The 27,847-nt window shown below is 44.6% G+C and overlaps 1 protein-coding gene across 1 annotated transcript in view; it reads right to left on the bottom strand.

Moving 5' to 3' along the window:
• LOC6596201 overlaps positions 1-27,847 on the bottom strand; it is a 54,494-nt gene that overhangs the window by 9,590 nt on the left and 17,057 nt on the right. The window contains exons 3-21 of the mRNA XM_026989429.1: positions 18,923-19,094; positions 18,708-18,856; positions 16,683-16,853; positions 15,688-15,846; positions 15,304-15,380; positions 14,394-14,492; positions 14,174-14,333; positions 14,006-14,117; positions 11,945-12,126; positions 11,700-11,875; positions 11,497-11,628; positions 11,313-11,428; positions 10,346-10,730; positions 9,919-10,048; positions 9,752-9,847; positions 9,535-9,693; positions 9,370-9,452; positions 3,859-4,045; positions 2,464-2,604 (exon numbers count right to left, since the gene is read on the bottom strand). Of these exons, the coding sequence (XP_026845230.1) occupies positions 2,464-2,604; positions 3,859-4,045; positions 9,370-9,452; positions 9,535-9,693; positions 9,752-9,847; positions 9,919-10,048; positions 10,346-10,730; positions 11,313-11,428; positions 11,497-11,628; positions 11,700-11,875; positions 11,945-12,126; positions 14,006-14,117; positions 14,174-14,333; positions 14,394-14,492; positions 15,304-15,380; positions 15,688-15,846; positions 16,683-16,853; positions 18,708-18,856; positions 18,923-19,094 (2,886 nt within the window). The remainder of the gene's footprint in view (positions 1-2,463; positions 2,605-3,858; positions 4,046-9,369; positions 9,453-9,534; positions 9,694-9,751; positions 9,848-9,918; positions 10,049-10,345; positions 10,731-11,312; positions 11,429-11,496; positions 11,629-11,699; positions 11,876-11,944; positions 12,127-14,005; positions 14,118-14,173; positions 14,334-14,393; positions 14,493-15,303; positions 15,381-15,687; positions 15,847-16,682; positions 16,854-18,707; positions 18,857-18,922; positions 19,095-27,847) is intronic.

The raw sequence follows: 27,847 nt of genomic DNA, 5'->3' as shown, positions 1-27,847 counted from the left end.
TGGAGTTAGTCTGGCTCTCGTTCAACACGGCACTCAATTGGGCCGACAACTGACTGGCGTTGGCCACATTCACATTGCCACTGGCAGTGGCACTGGCACTCGTATTCGGATGGGGCTTCAGTGTCATCCGATTCACGGCCAGATTCTCCTTGGTATCGCTGCTCACGTGGAGCATTACACCCGGACGGAGTGGCCAGCGGGGTGGTGATTTGGGTGCATTGCCATTGAAGCGCGTGACAGGAGGGGGCGTGGATAAGATCTCATTGTTATTCTCGGTCTCGGTCTCGGTTTCGGTTTCGGCCACTGCCAGTATTTGCTGCTGGCCCTGCTGCCGCTGCCGCTGCTGCTGCTGCTGGTGCTGGTGCTCCTGCTGGTGCTGCCGATTCGCCGCCGACAAGGTGGCTGGCAACAGGCTAGCCGACGTATCCAGAATGGGCAGGGCCGCGCCCACTTTCGGCATTACTGGCTGATACGACAGCACACTGATGACGATCGTTCGTCGCGATGTGCGTTGAGGACGTATGCAGGCAGGTGCAGTGTGTTAGTGGATTCGGATAAGAACAAAGCAAGCGAATGGATGGCAATGTGTCCGCGTAAAGAGTGTCGTTTGGCAGTACAAGTACAAGTAAATGTATAATAAAATTGTGCAAGTACGATTACGAGTACCGGAAGCAAGCGTATTATAGTTTTTGGAACGAAACATAAAAGGAAACACAGTTTGTAAAAATATGGAAATGGCAAAATACAACAATCGAAGCATGCAGATACTTAATAAAATTATCAAAAATAAACCAAAATCTATAGAAAGCTTTAGTCGATAATCCGACCCAGTTATACCCGGAACTAATACTTAAAAGACATATTCAAAAACATATATGATGGGCGAGGGTTATACATCCTTTATTATTTAGCCGATAGTGATATAATATCTTAGGAAATGTTTGTAAAGGAAGGAGTCCCATAAGAGAGTCCCACTCTTTAAGCTTGTAGAGTTAAGGAAAAGGATGTGATCCATAGGTCTTATGACTCCGAAACAGACAGACAGACAAGACTTCTTCATTATAATAGAGACTGCAGGACATAATGATTATTGACAATAGTCTGTTGAAACTTGAATTTGAAGTAAGTCCCTCTTTTGCAAAATAAAATGCTCAAAATCTGTTGTATTTTTGGCTACGTCAAAGGAAATTCCAAACTATTAGTTACTTTCGAATAAAAACTACACAAATCGTATGAATACTTTTGAAGATTATTCACTTACCTTTGGCTGGCGCTTATGGATACTTCCGTGTGATCTTTATATGTACATGTTGTAGATATGTATGTAGATATGTGTACATATGTGGGATGGTCGAGTGTGTGTACGCATTTCATGCATATTGTTAGCGATTAAAGCAGCGTGTAAAGTTGTACCGAGAACAGTCGGCGAGGCAAAGCAGTACAGAGGCACGAATGGATGGATATTCATCGAGAGACATCAAGCGATAATATTGTACATATATATACATATGTATGTGGCAGGCAGTGTGGCAGTGTGTTGCAGGGCAGGCGGCCGCAGTTTTGTTTGTTTATATGGTTGTTAATTAGTTGTAGATGGATTGTATCGGTTGTTGTTGTTAAGTTCAAATAATGTTGATTTTTAGCATGTTTTGTGTTTTATCGAGTGCACGGTATCGAGTATTTGCGGTTCGTGTTTGCAGTTGTTGAAGAATTAAAAAGGTACAACCGAACCGAACCGAACCGCACGAATGTGTTCGGATGAGAGACAATTTTTATGATTGCAAATAAAAGAGAGAAAAAAACAAAACAAAAAAAATGGTCATCGTAATTAAATATTCTCTTTAAACAAACTGTTATTGTTTACTATTTTCTGATGAGTTTTAACGAAATTAGCTTTAAGCGCCAAAGCGCTTAAAAACTTAAATTCTCGCCAAATATTCAAATGTCTGGTGGTTCTGGTGGTTCTGGTGGTTCTCATGCAATCTGTGGCCAATTCATAAAAATATGTCGTCTCTCAAGTGTTTTTGGTTTGTTTCAAGGAACTGCGATGTACTGAGAGATGATAACCAAGCGTATTTTGAAGGTAAGAAAGCACATGCAAGAGGCAATACAGGCAAAAGGCTCGGCTCGGCTCATGCTTTGGTTTGGCCACAATGGAATATTGGATAAAGTTAAACGTTAACAAAAAGGAACAAAAAAACTAGAAGCGGATTAACATAGCAATCACAACAAAATAAACCAAAATGATTGTATTTTTCGGGAATAGGTTCAATGTTTTTCGATTTGGCCTTAACGACATTCTGGAAGTTTTTTTCTGTTTCTAATGTTGTTCGTTTCGATATTTTTGGTTGCCTAAAACTATGCGATTTTCGAAGAGGGTTCCATTAAAGCATAACTTCTTCTTAGCGAATTTATGTACAGATTCTGTTGCCCTTCGGTTAGCCAAAGAGCACTCGTACTCACATTTATCCTGGCGCCGGCGACGACGGCAGACGCATATGATTATACAGCAAATGATAATGACGGCCAGCAGCAGTCCCAGAATGGCTGCAACCAGTATGATGAGCGTCGTCTTCTCCCAGCGCTGCCACCAGGCCAATTGTTCTGTTTTTGAGGAATAGTGAAGAGCATATTATATATTTACGATTGCAATCAGTGATAGTGGAAAGGAAAGCTCTAAAGGACAGCTTAACTTGGAGCGAATGGTGGGGGCGGGGGAAAGGAATGGGACGGGATGGGTTCGAGATGGGTTCGGGGGGAAAAGTAATTTATAAACACATGCAAATTTCTCAAGAGTGACATTCTGGATTCCAAGTCTGACTGCTTGAATGCAGTCCTCATTCCTCGGTCCTCGGTCCTCAGCCCCAGCTGAGCCGCCAGCCAGCCGCATCCTCTTCCTGCACAGACAGGACAAGTCCGTCTGCTTTCCGCCTCTTACATTTATCATCTTGTCACACGGCTTTTCCTTTGAGAGCCCCTGCCCAGCCCTGCCCCCGCCCTGCTCTCTTCACATGTGCTATAACAACATGTGCTTTAGTTGTCTTTCATTGTTTTCTATATCGCCATAACTCAGATGATTATCAACCGAACAAATGAATAAGTCTGTTGCCGTATCGCCATGACTGCTCGCTCTCATATTCGAGGCGCCCCCACAAAGCCCCCAGCACGACGTATTGTCAAGTACATGCTCGTCCTCGTAGCTGGCGATGCGACAGATTACTGGCTGGATTAATGGCGCTCTTACAAATCAAAATTAAATGGTTTTCAATGCGGATTTACTTACTCTTTGGGCGCACTATTTCGACAGAAAGCATTCAGTTAGTGTTTAGCATGAGGGGAGATTACAATTTTGGGTTGGAAAAATACGGCAAAAGAAGAACGGCATAGGCAAAGACAGATTTTAGTAACATTTTATCACACACTGGGGTCAAAGTACTTGTCGATTAGCGCACAAGCATAGCAAGGAAATTATTAAGGCACATAAATGGAATAGGGGTATCTATGCTTCGGCATTTACCTTGCCACCAAATAAAAAGCGCTGAACCAGCTGTCAAATAAAAACAAATAATATGCAACTTTTGCTGTAGAAATTTTGAAGATATTTGGGCCGAAAGAATGGAATGGAATGAATTAGTGTTTTTTTTTTTCCAGGGGAGACATAAGCTGGGGCTAATCACAACTATTTGTTCGCCTTTGAAAAGAAAATATAAGCGCAAAAGGACACAAATATGGATTTAGCCATTTAATGGGCCAAAAGCTTGCCAGTTTTTTCATTGTTCGAAGGGTGCAAGAATATATCAGTAAATGAAGTGTAAGGATATGGGATCCTTTTGCGACATGGCATGGAATATTACTTACCAGCAACTTCGATTTCACAGAATGCACCCGATCCAACCGTGTTATTGGCCACGCATCTGTAGGTCCTGGCAATGGCATAGTCCTCCTGCAGGACATAGAAGCTCTTGTCCGCAAACGACTTCTCGTCGCCGCTGCCCAAATATTCAACAGTTTCGTTCTCCGCCTTAATTGACCATGAAAAATCAGCCTGAAAAATATATGAAAAATATATGAAAAATGGAAATGGAAAACATTTTCACTGCAAAAACCTATACTCCAACTTAGTTATATATGGTTTTAATCCAATCTGCTTAAACATGAACGCTGCTGGCTTTCCCCATTTAATCGATGGCTCGTTGGGTTATTGAATTTTCATCTTGTCGCCCGTTGAATAATTTCCAATCAAATAATTTCGACCGACTGACTCCTCACCTCCGACATACATCCACGTACTTTTCGTGGGCCTCCCCTAGCCCCACGCCCCACGCCCAACGCCCCACGCCCCGCGTCTCTCTGCGGTTCTTGGCTATAAATTTCTGCTGCTGCTCCTGCTCCTGCTTCTCCTTCGCTTTTTTTTTAATTGGACGTTGACATGCAATGACTGCATCTAACAAGAGGCGATGCAATTACTGCACCGTCAAGTGGCCCGTGTGACACCAGCAGAAGGCTGTTACGCGCGGATCCCAGGCAAAACGCAGCCCTCCTCCCGCCCAACCGACCGAGGGGCGCTGCCGCATGACGCGCGGTGCGTAGCCGAACCAAACGCGAGCATGCAAGAAAGATAGATATTAGACTAACCTTCGAGGAAAATTAGCACTAAACTTATTAAGAAATTAAGCATGCAATAAAATACAAAATACAAATACCACTACAATTACTAATTACTAGAAAGGTGTGTAAGGATTAGTAATTTAATAAGAGGAAGAGAATTAGTGGAGGATATAATATGGTAGAGGGAATTATAATCCGAGCATAAGACCCTAAACGGTTCATGCAAGGAATAATTCGATCTACAAAGTGGAAGGAACAACGGTATAAAGTTTCTAGTCAGTCTAATAGGAATCGTGAAGTTTATGCGGCTCAACAGATCAGGGCTGTCTATGTCACCCCTGATCAAGTTGTGCATAAATATCACACCAAGCATTTTTCTACGGTTAACTAAGGATGGGAGGTTTACTAATAATAGTCTACTAGAGTAAGATGGGAGTCTTACACCCGCATCCCAGTTAAGGCCCCGCAGAGCAAAGAGTAAAAAGTTTTTCTGTACTGATTCTATACGGTCCTGGTGTACTTTGTACTGAGGGCACCATACACAGGAGCCGTATTCTAAGATCGGACGAACAAGCGAGGTATAGAGAGTCTTTGTTATATAGGGGTCGTCAAATTCCTTTGACCACCTCTTTATAAACCCAAGCACGCCCATGGCCTTATTTACCATGGTAGAAATGTGTTCGGAAAACTTTAACTTGGGATCTAACATAACACCCAGATCATCCACCAGGGTAATTCTCTCAAGAGAACCCCCAAATAGGGTGTAGGGAGCCAACAAAGGGTTAGAACGATGAAATGTCATAACTTTGCATTTCGAGGCATTAAGGTGTAACAAGTTTGCACAACACCATGACTGAAAGCTATTGAGATCGGATTGCAAGCGAGAATGAAATGAAATGTCCTTGTACTGGACACAGAGTTTAACATCATCCGCATACATAAGTACTCGAGAGTATGTTATTACTGAAGGCAAGTCATTAATAAAGAGTGTGAAGAGTAAGGGGCCTAGATGGCTGCCCTGTGGTACTCCCGAAGAAACCTTTACTGGTAAAGAGAGGGAGTTTTTGAAGAGGACTCTTTGAGACCTAGAACAAAGATAGCTAGAAATCCATCTCAGGAGGTTGGGCGGAAACCCTAAAAGGTCAAGTTTATGTGCTAAAAGGGAATGGTTTACAGAGTCGAATGCTTTACTAAAGTCGGTGTAAATAACATCCGTCTGTAAGTTACCTTGAAAGCCTTTAATAATGAAAGAGGTAAACTCTAACAAGTTCGTGGTGGTTGATCGCCGCCTTATAAATCCATGCTGAGTTGGAGATATAAGTGACTTGCAGAGATGTTGCAAGTGCGGAGTTAAAACCTTCTCAAACAATTTGGGAATAGCGGATAACTTTGCTATACCTCTATAATTTTTTACATCAGACTTACTACCTTTTTTATGGAGAGGAATTATAAACGATTCCTTCCAGATTGGGGGGAAGCAAGATGAATCAATGGACATGGTGAATAGTTTAAGCAATGGTCCACACAGAGCCTCGGCGCAGTACCTGAGTACACAACCTGGAACCCCGTCTGGACCCGGTGAAAACACCGGCTTAACTAGTCGAAGATCTTGAAGTAGGGAATACTCATTTAACAAGGGACTGAAAATGCCGTTCGACCTCGGTAATCCGTATGGGTACGGTTGACCAGAGTAGCGTTCCTCAGAATAGGTAGTTTGGAAAAACTGGGCAAAAAGATCGGCAATTGCCTGATCATTATTTGCCGACGTATTACAAAATGATAGCGAGGATGGGTGTGCGGACGTTCTACGCTTACTGTTTACGAAGCAGTAAAACTGTTTAGGGTCCTGAGAAAAACGTATCCTGCAACGAGATAGGTAGTTCTTATAGCATTGAGCATTAAGAACTGAAAAGTTTGACCGAGCTATTACATAACGAGAGTGAGAAGTAGGAGAACCCACTTCTTGAAATTTTTTATAAAGTCTTGATTTTAAGTTTTTTAGACTGGATAACTCTTTGGTAAACCAAGGGGGTTTTCCAGATCTAATCGGACAAGAAAGCGGGACACAAGAATCAAAAAATGTGCCAAGAGCATTGTAAAAAATGTTTGTGCCTTTTGTGACATCAGTGCACAAGTACAAAGCGGACCAATCAAAATCCCTGATTAGGTTATTAAGCTTCGCAAACTCGGCTTTACGAAAGCAACGGACACGTTCAGGTAGTCTACTCGACCGATCCAATACAGTTGGTCCTATATCTAGCGACACCTCGAAAGTAGGGTGGTAGGCGTCTTCAGGTATAGTGAGCGGAAGGGCTCGGGTTAACAACACTATGGTCGGATCCGATACAAAGCATAGATCAAGCAATCGACCCAAGGAATTTTTCACATGATTGACTTGAGACAGGGACAGGTCAAGCAAGCCGTCAACACAGTCATGTCGTGACATGGGCACTAGGATACTAGACTCGTTTACCGAAGACCAAACAGTTCCTGGCAAGTTGAAGTCACCAAGAACTATCATACGATCTTTATCAGATAGCGAGGAAGCAACAGCGGTTAAAGCGGACAAGTGCTGCTCATAAATTGAAATATCCGAAGAAGGTGGGATATACGAGCAAGTAATGAATATAGCGAAAGCGGGAAGAATCAGTTTTACACACAGGAATTCCAGTTCCTGTTGAACTTGGACTGTGAAGTGTTCTGACGTGAAGTAAGAGTCCACTGCAATTAGAACCCCTCCTGCACGTCGAGACGAACGGTCCTTTCTAAAAGTTGTGTACCGACCTGCCAAAACCTCGGAACTAAGAATGTCCGGCTTTAACCAGGTTTCAGTAAACACAATAACGTGGGAAGCAAATGCAACACTATCCCGGAAAAGAATGCTGAGCTTACTACGCAAGCCTCTTACATTCTGATAGGTTACTAAAAGAGAAGTTAGTTTTTTGGAAAGGTTGGACCAAGACGGGAAGTTGAGGAAGAGGAAGTTAAGGTTGAGGGTGGCACGCTGGAAAGATTTGGAAGCGATATGGGGGGCCTATTCTTCTTCTTAGCCTTAAACTCCTTCACCACCAAATGCTCCGGCCAAAATTTGGTGGAGCAAATGGTGTCAAATTGAGTTGGGGAGATGCTTATCTTAAACGACGCTATCTCCCTGGCATAAGAGAAGTTAAATTTCTCCACCTTTAAACCCACGGCTTTTATTTTGCTTTGAATGAAAGCAGTTACATCATTAGATGTGAGGTCAGGGGCCAGCCGTGAAACAAAAACTTGTCGTTTTGGTGGGACTCCCACCAGTGGTTTAGTCACCGCAGGTCTAGTACCTGTGGTGGCAATATCCGGAGGTCCGGAACGTCTATTTACTGGTGGGATCGGGATAGACGGGACAACTAGTGAACTTGCGGACACCACGGACACGGACGCAGCAGACGTACTTGGCTGCACATTCTCCGAGGCGATGAATTCGGCTACCGAATCTGCATCGCCAGCAGCTTTCGTTGCCTTTGGAGTGGCAAACGAGATCAACTGCTGTACACTTGGAGTGGTCGGAGTCAATTTTTCGGCGGCGCACGGCTGAGTGACGGTTGGCACTTGCAGGTCCCGCGGAGTGACCTTTTTGCGCCTCGGAGACTCATTCAGCAGTTTTAAACCGCTAAACTGAGCCTCCATGGCTAGGAGCCGATCGTATTGGTTTTTAAAACCAACGGTCAGCTCCTTAAAGCCACTCCGCGTCTGCCTCATGAAAGCCACCATGTCTTTCTCCACCGCACGGCATGCCTCGCAACTGTAATGCAAGCCATTACGTTTGGCTATGGCATCGCTCACGAGGCCAGAAAATCCCGCGCATTTTGCGTGGACTACGCTGTCGCAGAGCCAGCAGGGGACATTTGGCTGATCGTGAGTGATCTGCTTCTTGCAGGTTTTTTTGGCGCAGACCACAGCGAATTCCATTTTATTTTTATTATTCAAATATTTTATTAAAATCAAAAAAATTAAAAATTTCCAAAACAAATTGGTATCAGACCAATGTGCCAGACAACGCTCAAAGCGGAATTGGTAAGAAAAAAAAAAAAGAGAGCAGAGTGGAGAGCGGTTATAGCGAGAGCTACTAGACAGAGAGCGCTATTGCTCAGAAAGTTGAAAGAGCGAGAGAGAAAGAACAGTTATTGAGGTTGAGGTGATAGCGAGAGAGTGATAAGACAACAAAAGCTACCAGACGAGAGCGGACTGCAATGCAATACTCACTCACTGCAACAACACAACACAACACAAGCCGACGCCGAAAAATAAAAAGTTAAATAATATTTTAACACAAATCAAAAGGCATGCACTCGCGTAAATGAATAGGTTTCCAGATTGTTGTCTGGTTAGAAAGTATATTTAGAATTTAATTAGGAAAACTCCGGCTGTTTATTCGAAACAAAAGGAAAAATGCGGAGCGCAAAACAAAAACACGTCTGATCACTACGAAAGAGAACGTATACTTTTTCTCGTACTTCTTAAATTGCCACCAACCCACTCACCCACCGCCGGAACTCCAGTAACACGGCGCGCCTCGGCGAAGCAAATGCAATTTCAGAGTTGCAGAAGAAAGCCAATCGAAAATAATTCCGAGCAGAAATGCGGCTCTGATTTATGCGGCGCACGGTTAAATGCGAATTTTAAAATGTTTGCCCCGCCACTTGGAGGTAAACTTTGACAGTTACCAGAACCGCAAATAGTACTATGTGTACATGATATTATGGGAAAAGTTCGTCAACATACCTCCACGGGGTTACCGAATGCTGTGCAAATCAGAGTGTCCTGATCGTCGATCTCCCGTCTCTCGATTTCGCAGCGCGGCTTAACTAAGGGAAAAATTACAGAAAAAAAATAAAGAAAATTACGATTAAAGATCTGTAATTGTTCAATGGGTGGCATTTTACTTACACTGCACTTCGATGACGGTTTCAGCCGTGCTCTTGCCGTGTTTGTTGAAGGCCACGCAGGTGTAGGTGCCGTTGTCGTTGCGTTGCATGGGAGTATTGATGATCAGAGCACTGCCCCTCGTTATCGTCTTGTCCTTGAACCGCCACTCATAGGAAGGTTCTAAATAGATTACGTTTATGAAAATACCCAAAAGGAGATCCCACTGGCAAATACCAACCTGGATTACCAAATGATTTGCAGATGACGCGTCCTGGGATGGTGTCTTCCTGCACATAGACGGTGGCATTCGCGACGGTTGTGTTGATGGGTGCATCTGTCGGTTAATAAAGATACGGAGCGTGTATTATAGACCCCTCCCGGCGTTCGTGCCCTGCTTGTACTCACATTCAATGCCCAAATAGGTGCCACTCCTGATGCCAGCTCCCACAGAATTGGCCGTCGAGACGCACGTGTAGTTGGCACTATCCGCCAAGATATCGAATTTCGAATTTGCCCAATTTGACATGTTAAAGTGCTGCAAACGATTAGAGGAACACAGAACACAGCATGTCAGAGGCGCCAGCAGAGGTATCGACTTTCGCAGGATACAATTTGATTTGGTAAGCGGATACACTCGCACGAGTACTCGTACGCGCACAATTCGAGAACAAATTGTGATTGATTGTGAATCGAAAACGTTGGCTCCCCCATTTATGGATCATTAATTTGTGACTCGTATTGTGTGCTTCGCATTAAGTGCCGAAACTCGAAACTTATTGGAATGTTCCCTTCCAATCAGATACATGTTTAGACGTTGGGACGGAGGACTTACCAGAACCGATAGCATGCTCTCAAAGTCGCCGGTGGCCGGCGAGGCGTCCATGTACTTCTCCTTGACAAAGTAGCGGGTATCGTTCTTCTCGATGGGGGTGCCGTCCTTCTGCCAGGATATCTCGCAGCGCGGAACGCACTCGATGCGACAGGTTAGATTGGCGTTGCGGGTGGAGTGCAGCACGCCCGTATACTGTGGCAGGTTCTTGATGAAAAATGGCGGTGCGTGTACCTCCAAATTGACTGTGGCCATTACGCCCTTGCCGCCCTCGTTGTACGCATAGCAGGAATAGTTGGTCCGACTGTCGAGGCCAACAGGTTCCACCGTCCAGTCCTTGGTGACAATGTCCTGCAGCGGACCGCGACCGCCGCGCAGCCAACGATATCTGTTGGGTTGCAGAACCATTTGAGCGACAAACGTAAATTTGCCCATTTTGCGGTAGAGTGCATAGGACGAGGTCGAGGATGATGAGGCGTACGAGGACGAGGACGTGGACGTGGACGAGGACGAGTATGTCGGATGTTGTTCACCCGTGTATAGGGTCAAGATTTGCGATTGTGGCGTGTAGGTGGTGAGCGTGAGTAGTGTACAAAGGGAATGATTCAGATGTAAATCAATTAGAGCGTGAGTTTCTTTAATTTCATGGACTGCGGGTCGGGATGCGGATGCAGATGCAGATGCGGATGCGGATGCCGATGCGAGGCTGCTTGTTAATGTTCTTGATGATGATGGTGGATGCAGCTGCAACTGCAACTGCTGCTCTTGCTGCTGCTGCTGCTGCTGCTCTTGCTGCCTTTGCAGCAGCAGCGCCTCGAAGGCCATGTCAGCCTCGTGCGGCTGCAGTGCTTGGACGGTGTGGTAGGCGATTAGTGGTGTTGGATTATGTGTCGTGATTTTGTTGTGATTCTTGTTGGCTTGTTGTTGTGATTTTGGTTGTGGTTGTGGTTGTGTTTGTGGTGCTACAAACCTATTCGATTCCGGGTATCCCGGATCGTCCACAGAGCACGAGAAGATGACGCTCTTCTTTTTCACAGCAATGGGCGGAAAGTGCGTCAGGGTAGCAGGTCCTGGCTCGTAGTGTACCTAAGAGAGAGGGGGAGAGTGGGGGTGTAAAATACGGGAGAAAAGAGGAAGAGATTGTTCGCACACACCATCAGCTCTTTCTCTTCGCTGCGCGGACCCCAGCCAGCAGCATTGAAGCCCTCGCAGGAGTAATTGTAGAAAAATCCCCGTCCGATGCTTTCCAACAACAGTTTACTGGGATCGATATGGCACAGATCCTCCTTTAAAATATAAAATACACGTAATAAAGTACTACCAGTAATAAAGATAAATGATGTCCTGCAGCACTTACTCTAGTTTCCTCGCAGTCGGGCAGCTCCTTGAGCAGCGTGGCATTGGCGTACCATCGCACTTTCGTGAGAACTGAAGGATTTGCCTCTAAAATATTGCAAAAGAGGGTGACATTCGACTCGTCGCTTTCCTTCACAGGTCCCTCGGGTATCATTAGAACCTCCACAACGGGAACATCTATTCAAATAAACGTAAACGCTTGCTCAAGCAAAAGATTCTCTCGGCATAGACTCAGGCATCTCTTACACTGGACATCAAGATCTATCTGCTGCTCCGATATGCCCTTGCCAATCGAGTTCGATAGCTGACACGAATAGTTGCCAACGTCCTCCTTATCGGTGGACTTGATTACCAGAGCCACATTTTCCGAATTACCGCCTTGGTAGTGATCCGTATCGTTCACATTGACGATGTCGCCGTTGCGGTACCTGGAAGGCAGAAAAGTAAGGAATTCTAGTGTAAGGACCTTCGAAAATCGTTTGCTTTGTGCAGGCGCATTTAAGTCCTGTTAAATTCTATGACGGATGCGAATTCCGGATGAAAAATCACTATTTAAATTAAGTTTTCCTCTCGGGGAGGGAGGAAACTCTTTTCACTTTCCGCTCACATGAAAAACAAACATGGAAATCCCTCAAATGCACACACAAACGGTGGGCAGGGGAGGGGAGGGGAGGGCATGGCAGGGCCTAAATGAAATATATGCCTTGTGCCCACATCTCGAGGGGATGGGTGTGGGCGTGGGTGTGGGTGTGGCTGTTCCTGTGTGCGTCAGTCACTCTATTCATTTACTGTGTAATTTCTCAGTTGCAAAATTACATGTGGTACATGGGAGAATGGAGCCACTTGCCACAGACGACAACGGTGACGACGACGACGACGACGAGTGTGTTTAAGTCTGATGGCAGCAGTACCATCCTCATACATACATCATAAACGCGCGGCTCACCCTCCAGCCGGTCCCGCAACGCACTCACTAATTAGAAGCGTGTGTTTTTCTGACAGTTTTGTGCTCTAGATATTCCGTGCAAAGTGGAAGGCAGAGGTCGAGCGACCCACTAGCGTACGATGCCGTAGAGCGAGCGACCGCGTATCTTTTGTGTTTCAGATTTGACAAATTCAATATGCAGAGCGCATATAATCATCCGTACAGTCGTCGTGTTTCAAACGGGGGCGTATCCAGGAATCCAATCTATAGACGAAAAGCCCCAATCTCGCATCTCGAATGTCACCGAAAATTGCAATTTGCGTGCCAATGTGAAGCGATGCGCTGCATTCGCGAAAATATGTCTGGCATTTCGCCGACGAAATTCGCGGAGCTCGTTAGCCCCCGTGTCCTGGTCACAAGGCTTACTTATCCCCCGTGGAGCTGGACGGGGGGATGCGCGGCCACGATGCGATGCGAGCGATTTTGATTTTGATGATTATGGGATTTAGTGTGTGAGGAGGACGGCGGTGTTTTGGCTATCAATCCAACATCTTCTTCGATTTAAAGCGTATTCAAAAAATGTACAGGTATGCGCGTACAGTCTCGTCCAATTGCAACCACAGAAGTCCCACTTTCATCATCAACCTCGGCAGATTCGATCTAAATTCACATTACGCATTTTCCATTTTGATTTTCAGCTGCATCCTCGCTGGGGCCCGGACAGCGGCGATGATGGGGGAGAGGGGAAATCGAGAGAGAAAGAGTGGCACGCTGTGCCGTGCGCGCACTTGTCTAAACAGAATGCGGTTTCGCACCGCACGCACCTTAACCCTGGCGGTGTCCGTCCGTCCATCCGTCCGTCCGTCCGCCCCGCTCCGACTCCGACTCCGTCTCCCCTGAATCGTTCGTTCTTGCTCCACAGTGTGCTGTCAATTTGCTTTTGTATTTGTTTTTAATTAGATTTTTGTTTACTGTGGAAATTGTAGTTAAATTGAGTCCTGGATGCAGGCGTTCTCCCATCCTGTCAGAGTCAGAGATTGCCAGGCAACCCTTTGAATGCCTTACACCTAGGTCAGACACATGTATGGCGCGTCAGGTCCTGCCTCGGGGCTCAGGACCCAGGACCCAGGACACAGGACACACACGGCTTTAAACAGTCAAGACAGAAACAGCAACAGAGGCGACGTCTCGTCTGCTTGTTAGCTTAATTTCATCTGCCTCAAAAGTAAGTATTTGCTGAGGGACTTGAAAGTAATTTCGAATTTCTTTGCACTCACAATTTCGAAAGATACTCTCTGTGGGCCGTGGGGGGGGGGGGGGGGGGGGGGGGGGGGGTTGGGGGGGGGGGCTAGAGGGTAATAAGAAATGTGTTCGCTACTTACCATACAACTTGGGTTAAAGATGCAGGATTGGCGAAATATTCACAGTTCAGGAGGACTATTTCACTGGTATTGGTGACCATTTCAGGCGGACTGACCTTGACGACGGGAGGATCTGTGGGAAAACGGTTAAGCGAACCCAAAAGTGGTTGATCCCCTTCTGCTACTTACACAACACTTCCAGTGTTAGAGACGATGCGATTGGCTTCTCTCTGTTGATCTGCAGAACAATGTTTTCGGCCTCGCATTTGAAGACACGATCGTTCTCGAAGCGGGAGGCATTGAACACGAGCTCTGATTGTGTGTGATAGGTGCCATCCTCCTTCTCGAACTGCAAACATCGAGGGGATACATTCATCGATTGATCAAAGATTGAGTGGCATTCACTTACCGCCTTGGTCCGAATCTCAGTTAAATCATTCTCCTCCGCGCTGATGGTCGAGGTTGTGTTGTACCACGTGAGGTTAACAGCCGGGCGAGCACCGTGAATCTATTGGAGAATGGAAAACTGTTCACAACTTGTCGACATTTGCCCATTTACCCGCCCTCTACTCCTGTGTGTGTTATTATATTTCCATTAAACAACAAGTGCATTTACCCATGCCTCCGTTTAACTACACATTTCTGTACCTTTCTATCTCTATACCGATAGAGGCAAAAGCGATTGCACAAAATTCCATTAAAACATAATACGCAATCAATAAACAATTTTGTATAATTTTGCAGCGCCGACAAGCCTTCTGTAGGTCCTACTACACCCTACACCCCACTCCCACTCCTCGTGTCGCTACAAAATTGCTCGACTCCTGCCGCTCGAGCGGTCTTTCGATAAAATGCAACGAAAAATACTTATACTCCAACGGAGGACGAAATCATGTAAAATGGCGGAAGTCCTTACGAGGCCTGTGACAATGCCTTGTCGAAGGTAAAAGGCATACACCAGAACAGAATACCGGAATAGCAGTTGCCCTGCCATGCCCTGCCCTGCCATGCCTTTCCGGAGGTGGGGGTGGCGCTCCAGTTAGGGCCAGTGAGCAGTGAGCAGTGAGCCAGGAGTGGGAGCATATGAAAAATCGCAGAATAATTGGCAGTTAATTGTTATCAATTACGTGAATGCCTAAGCTATGCCAACACGCTGAACGAGGGAAGCACTCCGAAATGACAGCTGGCACTCTCGACTTTTTTTCTACACTGCAAAATAGTTCTAGTATAGTCATAGATGCAGATGCAGATCAAAAACCTCCTAATAGCTCTTGATGAAATCCCCTTTTATTTGCCGCATTTGTTCCTCGAATACTTACGTCACATTGCAGCACTACTTTGCTGCCCTGCACCGTATGATGTTCCACTCCCTTGATGAGTATGCTCGTCGGCCGCACTGTGGATGGGGTAAGAGAAGAGTAATATTCAAAGTTACTTTGGTAAATTGCTTAAAATGTCTGCCATTGTAATTGGCTTTTGTCCGTACTTCCGGCTTGGCTCTTTTATATACAAAACGAAACGAAACGAAACGATAATAATGGCAATTTGCATTTTTGTAGATACGGTTTTTGGGAAGCAAAAGTCCTTTCTATCAACAAATTGGACTACTTTTTAATGAATTCCTGAAGAAGGCTCGACAACGTTTAGGTCGGCTTTTGCCTCAAACCATTGCCCATTAAACTGGCGCTTCGATTTGGCATTACCTTGCAGGTCCACGCTAAATTTGGTAACAATCGTGGACTTTATGGCCGCGGATTCCACGCGGCATTCTATGTCCTGAGCCAGATCCTCGCGGGATAATTGCCAATCCAACTCCAGGGTCGAAGTGTAGAGGCCATCGTTCAAATCATGAGTGGGAGAGTCTGTGGAAGGGGACAAAATGAATCATTAAGAAAGCATTCTTCATCCAGAGAAACAATGAAAAAAATGTTATGGAAATCCCGACATGTCCTTAGAGTATTTCGCTACATTCAATGTCCGTTTTGGGATAATAATGATAAATATTCGAGAGATTCGAGGAGATTTTCGTTCAGTGGTTTTAGGAGAAGCTTAGTCTGGTGCTTAAAAGTATATATAAATAACCCTACTTCAACCTGGTTTAATTTTGAGGGGGGCTGGTCCGGTAGATTTATTTAAATCTCTCGTTCTACTGCCGTACTTAAAAATTTAACAAAAGTGCCTCTAACTTTACGTTTATGCTCCACAATAAAAGGACGTAGCATTTTTATGAGCTGAACGCGGTTGGCTATGGCTATTCCTATTCCATATGCAAACTGATACGAATCAGGGCGGAGAGGAGCGGCAGCAGCACTCAAATCCCGGCCAGGGCCGCTCTTTATAGCCACTCGTCAGTCCTCAGTCCTCAGTCCTCATTCGTCGTCGATGTCAGTCACTGCATAAACTTTGTGGCGCATCGTAAACCCACCCACAGATCCACGGATCCACGGACCCGAGACTTTAGTTGGTTCGAAGGCTTATGCATCAAATTGGCTACTTAGCTCTGGTCCCCGTCCTGGAAATCAATAAACGCGCTTCGGTTGCTTTTACGACTATGATCTGGGAGCCAAAAACTGTTCTTCCCTTTCTACCTTTTTTCAAGGAGTTGTGTCGTTCTCGTGCTTGTGTTGGGGTTTCTCGCAGGATTGGGAGTGGTATAGGGGGAATGGGGAATGGAGAATGGGGATTTTGTTGTACTCACATGTTGCCAGGCGCTTGGTGCCACGGAACCAGCCGACATCTGGCTGGGGCCGGGTGTTCTTCACGGTGCAAGTGGCCTTCAGGGCCTGCCGCTCCTGCATGGGACCCACCACGCTGCCGTTCTCGATGCGATCGCCCTTTGCATCCAAAATCACAACCTCAGTGGGTGGCACTGCAGGGTCATCGGTCAGTGTTCAAAATCCGACATATAGATGTGTTTTCGGTTGGTTTTCGGTTTCGGTTGTGTGTGTATTTTGTGCGTAGGTGTTTCGGTTTTGGGTGTGAGTGTTGTTCAATTATTTGAAAGGTAAAAATGTTGAATTCGTGTTTTAATAAATCATATTATTTTGGTCTTTGGTTTGCATCAAAAAAAAAATAACAATATCCCCCAAAACTCATCAAGTTTTGTAATTATGAAATTAAATGAAAAATGAATTAAATGAAATATGAAAATTAAATAGAATAAACCAAGGAAAAGCCTAGAGCAAGACTCTAGCAAAGTGACTTTATTTAAACAACAACAAACTAAAGAGAAAAAAGAAAAAAAGGCCAGGCCTATGGCATATAGCCCATAAATAATGATCCACAAAATTCCAGAAAACATATGTAAAAACCATAATTCTCAAGCTAATAAAACTAGGTTATTCGCTCTTCAATATGCTCATTGAGGTTCTTGTTCTTGCTTAAGGTTATAACTAAAGAGAAACCATCGATAAAGGTATTAATGATAATTTATGAGTTTAATTTACCAATGTTTTCTACGTTGTTAGCACGTAGATATTTTGCAATCATAGCCAAACGTTTTGTAGGTTGGTTTTTGTTTGTTTTGTATTTTTTAAATGTTTTAGAGCAATGCGTTGGATGTTTTAAATATTGAGTTTAGTTTGCAAACATTGTATTTCGGATGGAGTTTAAATTTAAATTGTTTTTAAGTTGAGTTCCACATATCGGGTTTTAGTTTTCGGTGTTCGGTTTTCAGTTTTCGGTTTTCGGTTTTCAGTTTTGCAGGTAAACATTGCACACAATATTGAAGAGGAAAAAACAATTTTGTTTTTGGTGGGTGAGAGGGAAGTAGTTTTTTTTTTTGGTTTTTTGTGGCCGTTTCGGTGCCGATGGGGCGTGATGTGAACCAGGAGGCGTGTCATGGTTTTTATTTGGTTGAATTTCAAAATTTTTTATAGTCATGGAATTTTTGCGAATTTTTGTTGTTGTTTGAGTATTAGATAACGATGCATGTATATGTATATGTATATGTATATGTGGGATATATGTATATGTATTTGTATGTGCGTGTGTGTGTGTGTGTGTGTGTGTGTGTATTAAAGGATGGTGTTTTGTATGTACGTATTAGAGGGGAATTTCCATGTCGATGTTGACGAGCGTTTTTCATTTATTTTGTGGGACATTTTTTCGAAAAGAACAATCAGTTAAGAGAAAATATTTTCATGAGTTTTGACACGTTCAAATGTTTGTGGAAAAAGTAAAGAAAGAGAGAGAAGAGAGCGGTTAAGGGTAAAGTCGTTGGGGTTGCAATTCGAAATGGGTTATCATCAAATTTCGCACGATAGAACAATACAGTACACAGTCTATGGGTTGAGATATTCGTATTAACTTTAGAAATGCGTGTAAAATCAGGCAAACAATTAGATACATTTTAAGGAGGAGGAGTATCTCGCAATGAGGGGACAAGCACAGTAAGCATTAAAACTATTCCAAATCGATCGCATCGCGCACATGCACTCTGTACAACACGACTCTTTCTCTTTTCTTAACTTGGCTTAGAATTCCCATGCGTTTTGTACAGTTTTAAGGTTTAGTTTTAGACTTAAGACTAGATTAAAAACGAAAGCAAGAAACACCAACGCAAAAAAAGCAATTAAAAGTACGCTGTGTGAAACGGATATGAAAATACAAGCGTTGGTAACATGCAAAGCAGCGACGATCATCGTTGGAGATCGTTGAACGACTGAACGACTGAACGGATGAACGGGTGAACGGGCGAATGGGCGAGTGGGTGGGGACTTACCTAAGACTCTCAATTCCACTCGATATCCGTTGAAGTTATCACACGTTTCTTCTGGTATAAAAAATGTTGTATCACATAGATAAATATCCTCATCACCTATTTTCAGGTCCTTAATAACTAGTCTGTATGGATTTTGTTCAACAGTTACTCTGCAAGGGATCCAGGATTAGTTATCGTTATTAATGATACTCTTTGCTGAGCAATTCTCTTCTTACCTGTCCTCAAATTCTTTATTCACACTCGTCACATTGCTATCGCCGAGCAGCATGGCAGCAATGCGATCGTCGCCTTTGAACCAATTCAATGAATGCAGCTTGCCGCACTTTTCCTCATTCACGGGACAGGGAAGGACCACAGACTTGCTCTCCTGTTCACTGATAGTCCGATCTGCAAGGATAGTATAAGCAAGGTTTAAGCATAGTCCATTACAGAAAAGATGGCCTTGGGATTGTTTTAATGGCCAAGACCATTAAATCGACTTCATTCGGGCCATTCCATTTAAGCTTCTCGAAATTCCTTGCATACTAAGTATATTCCTATAAATCCCTCATAAATTTCAAGAATATTTGAATAGTTCTTCTTCCTTCACCTCCATCTCCCACCTCCAACTCCGCTCTCCGCCAATCTACTTTGCTACTTTTTCTTTGGCCTTTCGCCCGACCCTAAAAGCATAAAAATACAATTTTCTTATCAGCTTAAAAGCCTATAACATAATTTGAAATTTACGCTCCATTTAAGTTGCTTCTCGTGTGTGTGTGTGTGTGTGTGCTCCACTAGTACGTGTGTATTTGTGTGTGTGTGTGTCCTGATTACAAAATATCATTTATTCCACACGTTCTATCCATCCTTCGTCCTATAAAATCAAAATAGCCATCCTGTCCATCTTGTGGGCTGCTTTTGGCGAGAGCATTTTCTAAACTTACGGCACATCCCACCCAAAGCCGACAATCACTTTCACGTCTGTCTGTCTGTCTGACGGGTCTGTCTTCCTATTTTTATAGCCTTCTCTCTGCGCCCCCCTCCCGATAGATTGCACTCCGATATATTATATTAGGCGGCTAGCCGCTTCTGTTGGTTAAACAATTTAATAGCGTATTTTTAAGGTAAAAATACATGCAAGAGGAGTACTAATCGCACATCAACCTATTGTTAACACGAACGAATCGCAATCGCCATCGAAAGGGTAAGGGCAAGGGAAAGGGCAAGGGTAGGGCCGCATTATTCGAACAGACGCCTACAAAAGCCACACCCAGAATGCGACACGACACACAAGAAGTTGTTAGCAATCAACTCAAGCATCAAAACTTTGATTTGTATGACCATAAATCGCACTTTATTTTTGAATCAGCCCCTCTGTCGAACATCTGTCTCCTCCGTTTCCTGCTCAGCAGTCGCATATTTGTGGCTGACTGTTCATAAATTTTACCCTTGCCATGGGAAAGTTGGCCAAAAGTTCCACTCCGGACCACTCCATGCGACTCCACTCCTTTCTCTATTGCAGAACAGCACCCTCCCGGCCCGCTTTAAGCCATCGGCAATCAGTTTTCTTATCTGCTTGTCTTATGTGTCCATCCCCACTTGTTACATGGCCATAACTTTTTGTAGTCTGGAAACGCCTTTAGCTTGGCTTTTATAATTCTATTTCCGTTTCCGTACAAAAAACTTTGTGCTTTTTCCCTACGCTACGAGTGTATTCCATATACGATGCATGTATGTACATATATGTATGCACTAGTGTGTGTGTGTGTGTATATTTCTACACATCTTTTTCACATGTTTCGGGTATTCCATTTTCTTTGTCTGCTTTTGGCAGTATGGGATTATTATCGTCTCTTCGGTCCTCTCCTTACAGCCCGGACTCCAGACTGCCGTACTCCGTTCTCACTCACACCATGGACGGTGTGTGGTGTGGCATGGTGTATCGTACATACTCGTCTGTACGTGCTATACTTTTGTGAGCATTGACACTGACTTTGTGTGTCGCTTAGTGGTTTGTCTATCTTTTCCTGCTTTGCCAGCCTTTGCGAGGTGATATTGCGGCTTGGCCAGGCCCAAAAAACATGATTTAATCTCCTAACTCAGGGAATTATCACCGAGTTTCTTACATTTTTTTTTTTTTTTTTGCCATTGCCAGGCGATAATGTATCCATGTAGGCCTTGTAGGCCCCACACCCCATCCCCCCACACATACACGTGCATATGTATCTGCTATTCATAGCATAGCATGTTCATCAATCAATTAATCGATATATAAAATACTCCCGCAAGAGCATACAAGTGGGAGAGTTCCTAGTATAAATAATTAGAAAATAAATAAGAGAGAAAAGCGAGTATGAAAAGAGTGGGCGGCCTATGGCAGAATATATTTTACTATACATATATATTTCATGAACTCTGTATATTCTGTACATCTTAATTAGTGCAGACACTGTCGGCGCTGTCGTTGCTGTCGGTGAGACATCGCCAATTATGAAACAAATGAAGTTGAACAAAAATTAACCTCGAATTTTCGTCAAATAAGTCAACGCATACAAAATTATATAAACAGAATCAATTTAAATGAAGCGCACACTTTGGGAGTGCGCGGCAGATGGGGGGCGGGGGGTAGGCGCAGTACTTTCCCCAAGCAGGTGGCAAGCCATTTCGTCTGTACAAATGGGTGGCAGAGAGGCCGGGACTCTCGGCATAATTTCAATATGGCGTCTGCTGCTACAGCGCGTGGCCAGCAGCCGAAACTGCCACTTAGAAGCGGCGGCGGCCGTGCCTCATGCCGACGCGTACACCTCATTGCTATCCGGGGCAATCCGGCGGGACAGAACGGGACAGAACGGGGCTGGGCTGGACCGGGATGGAGGCATTTCATTGTGCGACGAGCACGGAGATGAGAAAATAACAAAATAAAAATTTGCGTTTATGTTTCACTTGTTTTTATTTTTCGCTGGATTCGTCGCTTGCCCCCGGCCCATGTCCTCTTCCGTTGACACTCATTTCTGACAGCTTAAGGACATTTGAGGGTCATGTTCCCCTCCGTTCCTGCCACTAAGAGTTTCTTGGGACTTTATCCAGATTTAAAATGACATTTTCATAATTCAAGTCTGTGATTCAGCGCCTCTTTTGTAATAAACTTGCCACTTGCCCGCTCACTCGAGTGCCCACTGTGGCGACGTCACCGTCACCGTCACCGTCAACGTCAACGTCGCTCTGTTGACCCCTAATTGTGTGGGTTTCCCCTTTTTGCTATTTACTATGTCTCGAGTGGAAGCCCCCGCCTCCTATATTGAACCCATGCTTAGCAACAGCTGCCCTTAATGAAATTAAATTATGGTTTCTATAAAGGCACACACACACAAACACACACTGTGGAGGGCCGGAGGAGGCTTCCACCGTGGCTGTGGGCAAGGGAAAAGATTCTCATATTTTCCGGGGTTTGTCACATTAAAATTTAGTGCTTCTTTTAAGTGCCGGTAATAAGATATTTGTATGCTTTTAGGCGGTTGGCGTTAGGCAGACAGCCAGCCCGGCCCGGCCCAGCTAGTGGAATCAGCCAAATGCCACTGCCACTGCCAGTGCCAGTGCCTCTGCCACTGCCTGTGCCATGTGTTGGTTGGTTGGTCCTCCTCTGCACGGAGCTCGTGTGCATGTGGCGTTGCTGTTGCTTTTGCATAATTTAAAAGTACCAGAAAGCGACAATATATTAAGGATTAGACTAGAATGCTGTTAAGACTGGCAGAGATTAAAGAGGGCCGAAAGAGCGTCTGTCTTTACGACTACGCCGAGAGACGCTCCGTTTCATTAGTGGAACTATTTTTTGATTAATTCGAGTGCCATGTCGTTTCATTTTTCATTCGCGAATGCTGTTTGATCGCTCTGTTCCTTGGGGCATAATTAATCGAAAGGGAAAACATCAGTGGAGACCATAAAGAGTTATTAATTGAATATAAAATGTCTGGGGATGCGCACAAGGCTCATTCCATAGTCCTTTTGGTCTTCTATAAGAGCATAGAAGATAGGTCTCTCCTAATTCGGATAGCAATATTTATGTTGTATGTATGTATGTATCTGCGACCAATTGCAAGAGACTGTACTTTTTTGTATCTTTTTTCGAATTCCGCAAGCAAACTGCAGGGGAATAGGCTCTGGTCTCCCTTTTGTTGTTGTGTCAGGTCTGGGGTGCCTCTGGGACCCTTGGAGCGTAACGCTGACAGAAGAGAACGACATTTGTTTCATTACCCCGCAGTCTTGACCCCTGTTATCGGGGCAGTCTGCCGCTTGGTGCCGCATGAGCGCACCTCTTAAGAGCTCTTTCGGAGGGGTGTTACGCATAGCTGTTGCTGCACAATAAAAAACAACACTACGCTCGCGGGGTACTCCTGAATTCCTTACTTGAATGATAATCTTGCTGGAAATCCACTAGAAATGCGTGAGAAATGTCGGAAACTTTCGACAATTAAAATCGAATTTTCAAGCGTACAAAAAGCGCCAAAATGCCGATTAATAAAAACGCAGCTTAAAACTTAATCAATCAATTTGGACGTTGAAAAGCAGCTCAAAGCACGCCTCCCGTCGAGGACACGGATCGCCACCTACTGCCTCGAAAAACAGCATGTAACGACACTCCAAAGTCGGCAGTAAATGCTCAAAGTCAAAGTGTAATTACGTCCGAAAAACATTGACATGGAAAAACGAAACGAAACGAAACGAAACGAAGCGAAAGACGAAAGACGAAAGTCGAAACGAAAGCAACAATGAAAGGAGGAAAACTTCAACTCCAATGTGCAACAAGAGCGGAAGAGGGGAGGCAGGGAGGTAGGGAAGGTTTTCCAGCTAGTGGCGAAAAGTTGGGAATAGTTTGGGTGGAAATCATTTGAAAGGATAAATGCATAGGAGTATCCATACTCCTGCCCCTGCCCCTGCCCCTGGCCCTAGCCCCAGCCTGGAGTGTGGCATGCGGAGTGGAAGGCGTCTTAATTTTCTCATCTTCTATAAAAGCGAACGTTAATTGGGCATAAATAAAATGCCGCCGCAAGTAAAGTGTGCACAGAGAGTGCTCCCTAAACAGATTTGCAATCGAAAAACCTATCTCGGCTTTCGCTCACTTGAACTCAATTTTGCAAGCGGCCCGAGTGTCTGTCTGCAGATTAATTTTCATCTTTTCAATGGAGCTTAAGGCTCTGGAAACACGCAGAGACGAAACCATATTAAAGGCAGGACAGAGGAAGTGAAAACTTTGGTCCAACGGCACAACGAAACGACCAGCGATAAAAGCTGACTCCTCTTCCTATTGACTGGTTACCACTTCCGACGCAAACTCCATCCACCATTCACCATTCACCACAGGCAGAGCAGAGCAGAGCAGAGCAGAGTCAAAAGGTAGACCCCAAGAGGTATGCCCTGGTCTGGCTCTGGCCCATGGACTGCCCCGATCCGGTTTTACCCGTACTCGCACTCCTCGTACTCTTCGTGGTCCGGGGGTCTTGTTTTGACTGCGAGAGCAACATATGCAAATTTAATATTTTTATTAAAAAACTTTTTGTTGTGGACCGCACAAAAGAAGAGGTATTGTTCAAGTAGGTAAAGAGAGAACACTGCACAGGGAACAGGGAACATTGAACAGAGACGGCGATGGAGATGTAAGGAGTATTCTTTAGACACACGAGAGCAGAAGAGCGGGGGGGTTTCTGGGGAGGGGGGGTAGTCTGTCTCTGTTTTGATAAGGAAGCGAATTAAGTGCTGCGGTGCTTTGGTGTTTTTAAAAGCCAGCTCCTCGCTTTCCCCCACTCCACTTTTCCACATTGAACAAAAGTTTTTTTATTCAGGAGGACATTGGCAGAGAAAGGATATCGCATATCGTATGTGAGAGAGTGTACCGTCCGCTCTTCCCCTCGCCACCCCGTAGCATACCCTTGCAGAGAGGGTATTACGTTTTTTTCCCACCAGATGAAGTGCAGGGGAAGTATTGGACCAAATTGGAAGACCGTACCGTGTAGGACCGTACGACCTTATCTGTCGTAGAGAGTATCGTGGGGAAGCTTTTTCCCGAACTAAAAAATGTATTACGTCAACGAAATTTTCTTTAACAGAAATCGATGAAGGGTCCACGTCCACCTTGACAACATTTTACGGATATTTGTGGTTTCGCCAACCATCAACTGTCGCACGTCAAATTGTTTGTGAAAGGACAACGAGGAGGTATTGCTACGATGATATGTGTAGCCTTTGCCTGGTCTGAAAACTGTCAGTCGATAACCAAAAGCCGCTTATACAATGCTCGGAGCACAAAAATTCTTTTTCGTTTGCCAGAGCCTTGAATGTTAGCAGGAGGCATTCTGTATCCGTCCAGTACTCCTGTACTCCTGTACTCGTGTACTCCTCTGCCCCTGCCCCTGCCCCGCTTGTGGTCATGGGAACGGGACTTTGAAGATGAAACAAAAAGCGGATTGCATCTCTGCTGTAACTGATTGAAGCAATGGCTCAAAGCTTTTCGAAATCCATTTGTTTATTCCGTAAAATTCAGCTCCGTTCCCAAAGAGTAATAATCCCCTACGCACTGTCGAGGCTTTGACACCTGAACGTGGATATCCTGATAGCTCCAAGAGCCACTACAGTTCTCTGAATGTGTTTCCCTTTCTTTCTGCAGGTAACAAACGCACAGAAAAACAGCAAAAAAAATGTTACTGAAGTACAAGAAAAAGTTCTAATAATAAAGCAGTTCACGTTATAATGATGGGAGCATGTTATTCCTACAACAACACACACAACTAACAAGCAACAAAAAGCAACAAAAAGTAGCAACAAAATTGCTGTCAGCAAAAACTTTTGCCAGAGAGAGAGAAAACTTTCCATCATCATCAAAATGCGCTCAGGCCTAATTTAAATATGTTTGAACTTTTTGCTGTTTTATTTTGCCGCTTCGTTTCCTATTATTTACATACGACACAGAGCGAGAGAGAGAGAGAGATAGAGATAGAGAGAGAGAGAGAAAGTTCTGGGAGATTTGGCGACTTTTCTCAAAGGCAAAAGCCTCTCTTTCCGAATGCTTGGACAGCTTTAAGTTTGACACAACGAAAAGTTTTGTTTGCTAAGAGGGAAAACACTGTCCTGTCCTGTCCTGTCCTGTCCTGGCCTGGCCTGAAGTGTCCTGGCCTTCTTTTCTTTTCTGTTCGGTTCGGTTTGGTTCCTTTTTTCCCTTTGCTTTTCCGAGTGTGTCGCATTAATGCAAATATAATATGCCGCGCCCCCTGTTGACATGCGACAAATTACAAAATGAAAGCTTCTCAATCTTTGTCCTTGCTGCCTTCTTGTCCGATTTGTCAGAATTATCCACCTGCTCCTGCTTGTGCCCCCAGTGGATGCCCCATTGGGATGCTGGCCGACACCTCAGGAGAAACTTTAATGCAGCCGCAAGTCAACATCCAACAAAGATCTTGGTGCCACACAAAACTAAACCAAAGTTAGGGTTTCAAGAGTTTTTAAGTTCTTAAGCACACACTACACCATGGCCTTGGAGTGTCGGGGGGGCGGGAGGCAAGGGGAACTAGTGGCAGTGGAAGTCCTGCGAGTGCTGGGAGAGTCGTCCAGGAAGGTGTTGTTTTGTTTGAATTCCAGATTTAAGGATTTTCTTGTACTTTCTGGAGTATCCTATAATTCCCACAAGGTTGAAATTACTTATTTACTCGTACTACCGGATCCGGTGGGATGATGGATAAATGATTGATGGACTTTCTCATGCTTTCTCCATGCAAAAAACCAACAAAAAACCGAGTTATAATTATCTCCATATTTCCGGAAATCGGATATATTTAGAAGTAATTCAAGTAAATCGTTGCCCAGCCCAGGAAGCAATTCTCAAAGTAAAAACCAACAGCAAATATGTGAGTAATAATGACAAAAAAAAAAACAAAAAAGAAAAAAAGTAAAGCAAATGGGAAATCAGAAAAAGGAAGAAGCCAAACGAGTGCCCACATATGTGCTGCAGAAGAAGTTGTCCGTCCAGCAGTTGTTGCAAGCCAATGTTGCATGCAGCACACAGAAGCCAGAAGTGCGAGTTTGCGAGTGCAGGTCCCCGAGGTATTAAGTTTCACTTTCAAAATTTGCCAACTGTTCAACTTGTGCTGACAGTTGGTTGAGTGGTCGCCAGTCGGAGGTTGTCGACAGTCGACAGTCGAGAGTCGAGAGTCGCCAGTCGGTAGTTGTTTGCAAATATTTTATGCTCATTGATTTTGTGGCATGTCGCAAGCGGCTAGGAGCGGAGTCTACTGCTGCGACTAGAGTACGACGAGCAGAACGTACAAATCCCCAAGAAGAGTAAACACAGCGGCCCGCCCCTCCCCCCCTGAAGCCTTGACATGGTAAGGTGCACTAGTCGGCTCGATATCGGGTTACTGGGGGTACGAGGATCAGCCAGAAACTGATTTATGAAAAGCTGCTTGGTAAGCTTTAAGCCGCAACCCAACCCGGGGCTCGTCACTGCAATGTTTCTATGGTAAAAACATGAAACTAAGCAAAAGAAGTGCCCATTTTCTTTTAAATTTTGTCCATCCACCCAGAGAGAGAGAGAGAGAGAGGGGTAACAAATCTAGGGGATGTCAACTTTAAACTTCGTAAACGCCTTCAGCGGCAGTGCCTTTAATCAATGTCAGTGGCACAGGAGAAGGCGGGAGAAGGGGCGGGGGCGAAGGAGTTGGATTATGCACGAGCGCTACACCAAAGCGGAACATTAGCCAATATTTGCACTTCACTTTGGTTGAAAAATGCACTCATATAACTTACAGGGGGGTGGAAATCTTACGAGCCAAGGAATCACGAACAGGTGCATGAGTCACGGGAAAATGCCATTTCCCCACAGAGTGGGAAATCACAAGAGAAGGATCACAATGAGCTACTTTTTACGTGGCTGCAAGAATGCAAAGATGGGGAAAACAAACCATTTAATTTGCCCTGACACTTTCAGGGCCATCCATAAAGAGCCAAAGCATTCTGCAGTTGCATTAGCTCCTTGCTCCTGGCTCCTGGCTCCTTGCTCCTGGCTCCTGTATTCCCATCTCCATTCGCTTGCAGATGTCCCTGCTCCTTTCTAAATTAATGGTTAACTGTCAAATTGTACAAACTAAACGACATTTTATGCATTGTCGAGAGAGAAG

This window comes from Drosophila persimilis, unplaced genomic scaffold (assembly GCF_003286085.1).
Source record: "Drosophila persimilis strain 14011-0111.01,24,50 unplaced genomic scaffold, DperRS2 tig00000431-arrow-pilon, whole genome shotgun sequence".
Taxonomy (NCBI): Eukaryota; Metazoa; Arthropoda; class Insecta; order Diptera; family Drosophilidae; genus Drosophila; species Drosophila persimilis.
This window is presented reverse-complemented; position numbering and strand designations above follow the sequence as displayed.